Source organism: Lygodium microphyllum, chromosome 3 (genome assembly GCF_053477565.2).
Source record: "Lygodium microphyllum isolate KBCC chromosome 3, Lygodium_microphyllum_v1.1.10, whole genome shotgun sequence".
NCBI lineage: Eukaryota > Viridiplantae > Streptophyta > Polypodiopsida > Schizaeales > Lygodiaceae > Lygodium > Lygodium microphyllum.
This window is the reverse complement of record NC_141137.1, coordinates 174,432,946-174,443,932: the sequence shown is the minus strand read 5'-3', so window position 1 is coordinate 174,443,932 and position 10,987 is coordinate 174,432,946. Positions and strand designations below refer to the sequence as shown.

The 10,987-nt window shown below is 46.7% G+C and overlaps 1 protein-coding gene across 2 annotated transcripts; it reads left to right on the top strand.

Moving 5' to 3' along the window:
- The first annotated feature begins 7,051 nt into the window (after positions 1–7,051).
- On the top strand, positions 7,052–10,447 carry LOC148039228 (uncharacterized). 2 transcript variants are annotated; one of them, XR_015690378.1, is made up of 3 exons: positions 7,052–8,234; positions 9,513–9,629; positions 9,953–10,090. XR_015690378.1 is itself a non-coding variant. In XM_087675108.1 (3 exons), the coding sequence occupies exons 1-3, from the start codon at positions 7,239–7,241 to the stop codon at positions 10,399–10,401; spliced, it is 1,611 nt and encodes a 536-aa protein (XP_087531234.1). In that variant the 5' UTR covers positions 7,053–7,238; the 3' UTR covers positions 10,402–10,447. The 2 variants fall into 2 exon arrangements, 1 of the variants encoding a protein (XP_087531234.1); XM_087675108.1 differs by having other exon boundaries at positions 7,053–8,234; positions 9,464–9,629; positions 9,953–10,447.
- The last annotated feature ends 540 nt before the right edge of the window (positions 10,448–10,987 follow it).

The window sequence follows — 10,987 nt, the reverse complement described above, 5'->3', positions numbered from 1 at the left end:
GACGATTGCTACCATGTGAGTCCACCCTCGACTCGATTACATTTGAGGAGTGGAGGCACATTCGAGGTCTATGATTGAGAGCCGCATTATTTGTTGGAGTGTTGAGGCGGCTCAAGGGTCGGTAGAAGGAACAGGGGGGTTCTCCTCGAGCCAAAGGGCGAAGGCATCTTTTTCGCGTTCACGGGCCTCCGCTTCTGAGATCCAAGTGGCCTCCTTGAGTGGACACCCGCGCCACTTGGTGAGGTATTCGGGGAAGCCTCTCTGTTCCCGGCGTCGGAGGAATGCTTCGACTTCGAAGGGACCATTGGAATGGAGCATTGGTACACGCCGTCCCCATTGGTTGTCGGGATAGAACCTGCGCAGAAGATGAGCATGAAATGCATTATGAACACAAACACTGTCTGGCAGGTCCAGCTTGTAAGTGACTTCGTTCAGCACTTGAGTGATTTGGTAGGGTCCATAGTAGCGGTGATTGAACTTTGGGGTCATGTTCTTGGGAAGGGACATATTCTTAGAGCTCACTAGGACCATGTCTCCTTTGGCGAATAGTACAGCCTTTCTCTTCTTGTTTGCTTGCTCTGTCATTGTTATCTTGCTCCGCTCGAGACTTTGCTTAGCTGCTGCATTGCGATCTCTCCATTTCTTCAAGAATTCTTCTGCATTTTGATCCTCTGCTTTGGCCGCTTCGGATGTTAAGGCCAGTGGTGTGATGACTTCTTTTCCTGTAGCTAACTCAAAGGGGGTGTACCCTGTAGCTGAGTGGATGGAGCTATTATAGTGAAATTCCAAGACATCAAGGTACAAGGCCCAATCTTTCTGATCCACTCTAGCATAGCTATGGAGGTAATCTTCGATGCCTTGGTTGACTCGTTCTGTCTGTCCATCTGTCTCCGGGTGGAAGGATGATGAGAATCTCAGTTGGGTTTCCAGATTCTTGAAGAGTTCTTTCCACATGTCGCTCATGAATCTTCCATCTCTGTCTGATACAATGGCCAGTGGTAATCCGTGCAATTTGAATACATGTGTGAAGAAGAGGCGTGCTACCTCCTTGGCATTTAGTGGTGGTTTGGCCGGGATGAAGTGGGCCTGTTTGGAAAAATAGTCCACCACTACAAAGATGATTGTGTACCCATGGGATTCCGGTAGTTCCACAATGAAGTCCATGCTGATGACATCCCATGGGCGGTTGGGTACTGGTAACGGTTGTAGTAGTCCGGCTGGTCTTGATCTGGGTGCTTTGACCATTTGGCAAGTGGGGCAAGTTTTGATGTAGTCTATCACTTCTTCCTTCATGTTCGGCCAAAAGAACTGCTTCCTAAGGGCCTCCAAGGTTTTGCTTTGCCCTTTGTGGCCTCCAATCTTGCCGTCATGTATCTCATGTAGGATGAGTTTCTTTAATTCCACATTGTTGGGGATATACAATCTTTTGCCTAAAAATAGAATACCCTCTTCTAAAGTGTACATTCCATGGGGGGTCTTCTCTGCTTCCACATCTTTGATTATTTTGTGCATGTCTTGATCTTGTTCTAGGGCCTCTTTGACAAGTTCTATGAAGTTACTGCTGACAACACTGACAGCTTTCAGGTCAGCTTTCCGGCTCAAGGCATCTGCTATTTTGTTAGTAGAGCCGGGCTTGTGCTTAATTTCCAGGTCAAATTCGGCTAGGAAGTCTAGCCAACGGGCTTGCTTTGCTGATAACTTGGGTTGGGATTGGAAGTATTTGAGGGAGATGTTGTCGGTGAAGACTATTGTATGCTTGTCTTGAACATAGTGCTTCCATTTTCTAAGGCAGTGGATGACTGCCAACATTTCCTTCTCATGTGTGCTCCACCTTGTTTCAGCATCCGTAAATTTCTTGGACTCATATGCAATGGGGTGCCCCTCTTGGACCAGTACACCCCCTATGCCATAGTCAGATGCATCTGTAGAGATTTCAAAGGGTTTGGTGAAGTTCGGTACCCTTAGGACGGGAGTTTGGCTCATGCACTTCTTCATCTGCTCAAAGGCTTCCTGTTGCGCATTCCTCCATGTAAACGAGTGGTCGTCTTTGGTGAGGTGGGAGAGGGGGGCAGTGATGAGGCTGTAATCTTTGATGAATCTTCGACAAAATACTGTAAAGCCTAGGAATTCCCGCACTTCTCTTACAGTTTTCAGTACAGGCCATTTTTGGACAACTTCCACTTTCTTAGGGTCCACTTTGATTCCATCTGCTCCTACAATAAAGCCTAGGAACTCCAATTCTTTCACTGCAAATTCACATTTTTCCGGCTTGGCGTATAACTGATGTTGCCTCAACTTCTCAAAAACTTGGCGTAAGTGTTGCTTGTGCTCTTCTAAGGTCTTGCTGTAGACTAGGAGGTCATCTATGTAGATAATGACAAAGATATCTATCTCCGGTCTAAAAATTCCATCCATGAGGCCACAAAATGTGCCTGGCCCATTGCTTAGGCCGAACCCTAATACTAACCACTCAAAACTACCATATCGGGTGCGGAAGGCTGTTTTTGGGATATCTTCTTCGGCTATGCGGATTTGGTGGTATCCTGATCTAAGGTCAATCCGACTAAAGTGCTTGGCCCCATGCAGTCTATCTAAGAGATCTTCCACTAGGGGCATAGGGTATTTGTTCTTTATGGTGATTTTGTTAAGAGCCCTATAATCTACACAGAGTCTAAGTCCCCCATCCTTCTTCTTTACAAACAACACTGAAGCACCAAAGGGGGATTTGCTAGGGCGGATGAATCCTTGTTCTTCTAGTTCATGTAGTTGCTTCTTCAATTCCATGAGCTCAGTGTGGTTCATGCGATAGGGAGCTCGGGCCGGTGGAGAAGACCCTGGAATCAACTCAATCTTGTGATCCACATCTCGTCTGAGTGGCAGGCCCTTGGGTAATTCGGCTGGCATTACATCTTTGAATTCTTCAAGTATTTCTGCCACTTCTGTGTTCCTCTTCTGTTGTTTCAGTTTCTTGCCATCTTCTTCTTCTTCTATTGGTCGGATCATACATAGGTAGACCATATCTCCTTGTTTGATTGATTTCTCGACTTGCTTTGCACTGCATGTCATGATACATGGCCTGATGACGGTCCCTTGGACCGGTGCTTTTTGGGTCTGGCCCTTTGGTTGGTTTGCAGCTGGTTTTACTGTTTGGCATGATACTCCTGGCTTGTTCTCCTTCATTTGCACCTTGATTGGGGTCCTACCAGGTAGCTGCATTCTTTCGCAGGGTACTCTGACGCCTTCTCCTTGCATATCTAGCATCATTTCATTCACACCCTTACCGAACATTGTAATGACATACTTGCCATAGAATTCTAAGCCTAGTATCACTTCAAAATCATCCATGGGGATTACTAAGAAGTTGAGTTTCGCTTTCCACTTGTCGGCTTCCACTTGGACTACAAAGACTTGTTTTACCTCCTTGGCTTCTCCTTGTGCGAATGTTACTGTTAATCCTTCTGGGGCTTTGGATAGTTTCAATCCATGCTTTGCTACACACTGTGGTGTCATGAAGTTGTGGGTTGCTCCTATGTCCACCATGATAGGTTGGTTTCCTTCGCCCACTCGACCTTTGATGTATAGATGGTGGACTGCCGCTACTCTGGCTGCCATGCATTGGGGTCGGGCACTAACTGACCCTACCCTTGGGTGGTCCATGCTCTCTTCACTCCCATTTGGAATTTCCTGGATACGTGGTGGTTGTGGTTCTTCTCCTCCATATGCACAAGCTGCATTCACCCTTGATCCACTCGATGAAGCTGTGTCTTCTGTTGGGCATCTGTTTTGGTAGTGTGGACCCTCGCATTTGAAGCATCTGATGCCAGTGGAAGGGCCTGGGGGTCTCCACCATGATGTGTTTGATCCTGCGGGTCCATATGATGTGCTGGGGGTTGGCCTGTAGTGATTGTTTCCCCATCTCCCTGTTGCTCCTCTTGGTACTAATGCGGTTTGGGATACGGCCGTGGTGTTAGTGGTGTTTTGACTCCTTGTATCTGTGAATGCCCCTCTAGGAGCATTGGGCCTTTGGTTCCAGGAGTTGCTGTTGTTGAAGGTGTTGTTGAAGTTGTTGTTGAACCTGTTTTGATTCCCTTGTGCTGTTCTTCTGCCTTCCAGGTCCACCAGTCGTTCGGCCATTCTCATGGCTTCTGCTAAGCTTGTTGGCTCCTGTCTCTCCACATCTCTTCTAGCCCATTCTTGCATTCCAAACAAAAATCCATGTAGCTTAGTGTCGGTATCCATGTTTGGTAGCTGCAGCATGATTTGCCTATATTTGCTGACAGATTCTTTCATCTTTCCCTATGCTTGCTTGAGGTTCCTCCATTCATCTCTTACTTTGAATTTCTCCAGCTTTGGAATAAAGTAGTCCCTCAGTTCTTCCTGGAGTTCTTCCCATGAACAGATTGTGTGGCCCTGCTCCTGTTCTAACAGGTACCAACTGGCAGCGTCCTCCTCCAAGTAAATGGCTGCCACTTCCGCCTTCTTGTCTTCGGTGATTCTTGAATACTTTAAGTACCTATCCACCTCTGCGATCCATTTCTTCAGAACGAACCCATCTCTCTCTCCCTTATACTTGGCGGGTTGGGGCATCTTGAATTTTCCATAATCATCTTCTGAGCTACTGCTATCTTCCTCTTCTTTGCGATGGTGCTTCTCCTTCTTCTTGTCTTTCTTTTTGCTTCCTAATTCTACTACTTTCTCCTTCTCCTTCCTTGTATCTTGCGCCCTCCTAGATGACTCCTCTCTACCCATTCTATCCATCTCCTCTTGCATTCGGTCTCCTCTCCTCTTCTTGTTGTTGACTCACCCATTCTCTATAGCCTTGCTCTACTTCTAGTTTCTTTCTCCTTTCTTCCTCTTCCTCTTTCATCTGCATGTTCCTCCATATTGATTCTAGCATGCCTGACATACCATCTATTTGTCTTTCTAGTCCGGCCACCTTCTCCTCTTGGGCCACTCTCCATTCTTGTCCCCTACTCTTCTTCCTCTCCTCTAATGTCGGGAGGGTGACGTTCTCCCTTTCTTCCTCCATGTGGTTGGTGGTGGTGTCGACGCGGGGAAGCCGCGTTTCGCTGGTGGTGATGTGGTCCGTGCCGCGGGGAAGCCGCGTCACGTCTTCGGACGGTGGGATGTCGAGATTGGGGCGTCACGCCGAGGCGACGCGTCGGGGTGGGGGCGCCGCGACGTGGGACGACGCGACGTGGGGCGACGCGACGTGGGTCGACACGACGTGGGGCGTCACGACGTGGGGTGACACGACGTGGGGCGTCGCGCTGTGGGTCGTTCCGACTTCGATCTCTTCGGGGCACTGGATCTTTCCTCCTGCTTCCGTGAGCACTCCTTCACTCCGAGCAAGAGTTGCTCTGATACCAAGTGTGATAAACCTGCACTCGTTACGCACTCAACACGGCACAGAAAAGGTAACACGATATGAGCTCAAGGTATACTCTTGTATTATTCAATCCAAAAGCGGGACAACATAGACACATCCCAGGACTACACCCTCGTGACGCCGCACATAAGAGGGTTCACCACTGGGTATAGGGAATCACACGTAGAGTGGAAACAAGGCAGGGCTTTGAGTCACTACTACTCCCTATATAGGTGCAATCGGTAGCAACGGCATGGTATAGCTACAAAGCCCTTACATCCCCCCCCTCTCTCGAGATTCAGAGAGCTCCTTACGATAGCACCATCCTTCTCTTGATATCTATGAAAGAGAGAGAGAGAGAGAGACTAGTGCATACAACATACGAATGGCCATGGAAAGCGAGCCAAGTGAGGGGGTTGGGTTTGGATGGAGCGGAAGATGTGGGCGGAGGAGGGGTGATCAAGGGGGTAGCCGGAGAGGAGGATGTAGAGGTTTGCACCAAGGCTCCAAATTTCGATAGGAAGAGGAGGGGGAGGACCTCAAGAGCAATGTATTAAAGGGCGCCCCCCACCTCACCGTAGCGGCCAAGATTTGTTGAGCCTCCGAAGCGCCTCCGCGAGTGAAGGATATCCCAGGGCAGTAGGGCGATACCCCTGCACTGGCTTTAGCAAGTCCATGATCTCCCTCACAGCAATCAAAGCTTCCCTCATATACTGTCGTCCATGCTCCGCACGTAGGCCCTTATATTAGTTGTTGTCTTGCCCAGGCTCTCTCGCCTGCCATGTAGCATGGTGCCACGGCCGACACCATGCATGCATGCCCTTCTATCCAATAGCATGCAAAAATCCACCGCCATCCCCTTGCTCCACAGCTATGTCAGTGTTATCCTTCGCCTTAGATAAACTGCTAGTGCCTTGAAGGTTTTGAACCTCCCCTTCTAATCCGCCCCATGGTCCTCCCATAGCTTCTCTGTCATCTCCTAAGTGCACTATTGTCTCATGAAACTCCTTCAATCGGAGGCACATCAGGTCTATTACCTTCCTCTCCTCCTTGATCACCATCGATGGGTCCATGTCGTCGTTGTACAGGACGACCTACTGCATCAGCTTCTGCTCGACGGGCACCTTGTTGAGCAGGAAAATCTCAGAAGTGACTACCCCTTGTGGCAGTAGGATGCTCTCCATCTATCTATCACCTCGAAGCACTCGTTCTTGTCTAGGTGTGAGAACAGCTCCCCCTCACTTCCTCCCACTCGCAGTGCCAAGACCATGCATTTCCTCAAAGCGAGAGTGTAGGTGTACCATGCTTGGGTGGCTAGTACATCCTCTTTATCTTAATCGCTGTGCCAAATGACCGCCCCCTCCCATGCTATATATGGCATGACATGTGAGTGGAGGATAGATAGCTTTGCCTCCCCACAGCCCAATCTACTACCAATAGCTAATCCTATCCAAAATGACAGTCCACAGCGTATGGGATAGGGGCGAGAGAGAGAGAGAGAGAAGCCAAAATGTGCACAACAGTTGCCAAATACATGCGGGCATGTAGGGCCTAGGCTCGTGGTTCGGAGTATTAGCTTTAGCGCATACCTCTTAATATATGAATATGTAATAAAAAAAAGAACAGAAAATTACACATGTGACAGGTACCACAGCACAGAGTTCTTGGAAAAATGCGAAAAAAGCTATCTCAGTTGACGGGTCACCGTCCGTGTCTAAGGGGGACTCAGGGCAGGAAGCCTCTGGGCAGGGAAGGTCTCAAGAGGCAGGAGAAAAGGATAAGCCCGTTCTCTTATCGCCATCCTCATGTATCCAGAGACAATGGATCTATGACCGACAGAATATACTCCTAGCAGGGCGAGGAAGGGAGAATGGAGGAGGCGATGGATAACCAACACCAGGAGGAGGAGGAGGAGAGGCAGGGAATCATGAGGACGCTTCTGGGCAGCTCGCCCTACAGCAGAATGGCAGGCGGCACAGAGTGGAGCTGGTGCAAAGCCGTGAGCGGGGGGACGGGCATCACAGTCCTGGGCCTGCTGTTCGAGTCGTCGCGGCTGTGCGCCTCGAATGTGCAGGTGGTGGTAGCAGAGCTGCAGGCGAGGCACCCGCGCCTGCGCTCGGGGCTGGCATGGTTGGAGGGGCGGCCTGTGCTAGTGGTGCGCGATGACGAGTCCCGTAAGCCAACCGCGAAGGTAGAGGTCGTGGTTTGCGATAGAAATGAGGAGAGCGAGGAAGGAGAGTGGCTGCGAGAGGTGGTGGAGGCGGAGCTGCAGGAGAATGAGGGGTGGGGCGAGAGAAAGGAGGGCCTCGATCCGGAGCCGATGATGGCCGTGCGGCTGTATAAGAGGGCAAATGATCATAATAATGATGATGGTGGTGGTGGCCGAGCCTGCCTTACTGTCTTGGTCCTGCGCCTGCACACAGCCATCTGCGACCGCGCCTCCGCGGCCACCATCCTCACGCAGCTCGTGCAGGGCCTCGCCCGACTCCGTCGAACCAGTACAACGATACCCGTATCTCCTTCCAGGGAAGTCGAATCAGTGCATTCTCTTCTACCGGCTGATTCAAATCATCGGACCGCCGAATTCACAAGCTCAGAAGAAGACGACCAGGACAAGAAGGCGCAGCATCCCCTGCATCAGCTTGTGGCCATCGAGGATGCCATCCCCCCCGGCCAGGCCAACAAGCCCTTCTGGGCCCATGGCGTCGACCTCCTGGGCTACTCCCTCGGCTCTCGCCGCCATGCCCTCCTTCCCTTCCAGCCCCAGTACACAGACCATCATCATCATAAGTCCCCACCCCCTACGCGCCGCTCCGAGATTGTCCGCCACACTCTCAGCGTCGAGCACACCCAATCGCTCATGCAGGTAGACTACTTGTAAGCTCTCTCAATGATTAAGCTTAATTTTCTCAATGACTCACCTAAGGAGGAGACAAGTTTTGTGGAGTAACGTCCTCTAAATCACACAATCTAAGGCAGACTTCATCTTAGAGTAGCTTGATTACAAATTGATGGGGTCTCTTTATTTTGGATTTGCCCCCATGGCTAGCTTCTTGAACCTTGTTTGCCTTTATTGTTCCCACGCAGCCAAATGATTGGCTTGCCTCACTCTCTAGCACAAAGGGTGAAAAAAAAAACAAGACAAGCAACACAATACAAAACTCCTCTAATTCTTGGCTTGCAACTCAACGTCAAAGACTAGCACAAACAACATAGTAGGCTATGATTAAATGCCTTTTAAGGGGTCGAAACACGGTCCATGGAACCACTACAATTAGCTATTCCAAGCATTTCACATTTTTTGTCCCAAAATGGTCTTTGCATTTAGTTCGCCCAACTATTTTGATTGGTGTGTAACTTATATAACATATGAGTATGAGAGAGAGAGAGAGAGAGAGAGAGAGAGAGAGAGAGAGAGAGAGAGTACCAAGCTCCTAGTAAAATGTGTACATTAGGGCCAAATAGCCTTCTATGTCATGCATACCTACTCAATCAATGTGTGATTACCCCACATTTTAAGATGGAAATAGGGACATTTATGCTCCTTTTAACTATCAAGCAAAGAATCAATAAATGAAAACATTATAACTTACCTTCAAATTATACGAAGAAACAAAACAACAAGGATGACCACATGGCCCAATTTTCTCCCTTCTAGTCTCTAAATGTCACATTGAAAGGACAAAAAGCACATGCTAGATAGAATAACATGACATGTTAGTTGAACCTTGTTGTCTTAATGTTGGTCTTCTCTTGTATGTAATAATTGCACTCGAATAATCACTTTTGTAAATCTTTGACAAAAGACCTTTTGTTTTCATATGGGAGATAAAGCTTTTTACATTTAACATTTTGCATTTGCATTATTTGCCTTTAGTGATGAGTTATTTAATTTTGCATCGTTCTTTTCAAGAAAAAATGCCATTCTTCAAGAATAACGGCTTTGTTTAATAGGGGTGTCATGATGTTACCCACACACTAAAATTTGTGTGTATAATGTGTCTTTCCTTGACATTACTTTTGGATTTGCAAAGTCTCTCATGGTAACTTATAAACATCCCAAATGTCATTATATAATTACGTATGATTGTTTAGGCATGCCAAAACCATAAAACCAATCGCTTTGGAGCTTTGAGTGCAGCAGGGCTCAAAGCCACTACAATGTTGAAGCATTTGGGATCTCGAAATGAACATTTTGCTATCATCACACTCATTGATTGTCGATCTTTTCTAGCTCCAGTGTTTGAGGGCTCCATCATCGGTATGTGAATTTTTTGCTATTCTTACTAATTCTAAAAAAAAACATGTTGAAAAGCCTTCCAATTTAAAGTTTGCCCATGTTGCTAATGAATTTGTGAGTTATTGCTATTTCTTGTTGGTCCTTTAAAAAAAGGTTTGCAGGCTCTAAAATTGTGTATTGCAAACTTGTAGACTTTCTTCCAAAATTTTCATTGTATGGAATAAAATCCTGGCTTTTCAAGGGCATTATGAACTCTTAAATGAGTGTCTTGATGTAGCTTTTGCTTTGGTTTTATCATATAACCTCACATTAGAAGAAATAAGGGTTTTGTTGTTTCCATGTAGGCTTTTACCACTCCGCCATTCTAAACACACATTGTGTGAATGAGGATGTTGATTTTTGGGAGTTGGCAAGAAGGTGCTCTAATTCTCTGGACAAGGCCTTATCGAATAGAAAACATTGGACAGACATGGGGGATGTGAATCTACTCATGTGTCAAGCCATGCAGTTTCCTCAACTAACCCCATGGTCATCCTTGAGGACATCGCTTATGGTCTTATTCCAGGAGGCCTTGTTTGATGACAATGTGGAAGATGATGCAAGACAAGTGGGCCTATTGGACTATGTGGGTTGCGCATCCATCCATGGGGTGGGTCCAAGTATTGCTGTCTTTGATAGCATCCAACAAGGTTCACTCAAGAGCACATGTGTCTATCCTACACCTATCCACTCTCGAGTTCAAATGAGTGAATTTCTAGAGGTTATGATGGGCAATATTATTGCAGCTTTGTAATTGCAATCGATTATCCCTCATACATTACGAAGAGTAAGAAATGAAATGCAATTCTTAGCCAACATTTCAAGCCATACATGTGTAGATTAACTTCGTCAAAGAAAACAAGTTTCTTTGGACAAGAGAAGAAAATACAAGTGTTTAGCACTATGCAATTAGTGGCACATTTAGATTAAGTTCATCAAAGAAAACAAGTTTCTTTGAATTAGACAACAAAAAAACAAGTGCTTAACATTATGTAATTGGTGACACAGATTCTAGAGTCAAAATTGATCTTATTAAGCGTCTTCTAAAACTTATATGCAAAAACTATATAAGTTTTTTACACATGTTAGTTGGCATAACCTACTAGTCAATCAATCCAGTTTAGTATGTCACGTTCCATAGAAGGAGTTTGAGTGATTAAGCATTGATTTTAAGATTAAGCTTTCTTTTTTAGTAAACAATAAACAAAATGCTATGTTTTCAAGAAAACAGTGAGGTGTCTTTGAATATTAAAATGGAGGCAAAAACACTATTATAAAGATCATCTTTTTAACTTGAAAACTTTGAAACAATACGGTTAAATTTTTCCTCGAATATTTTC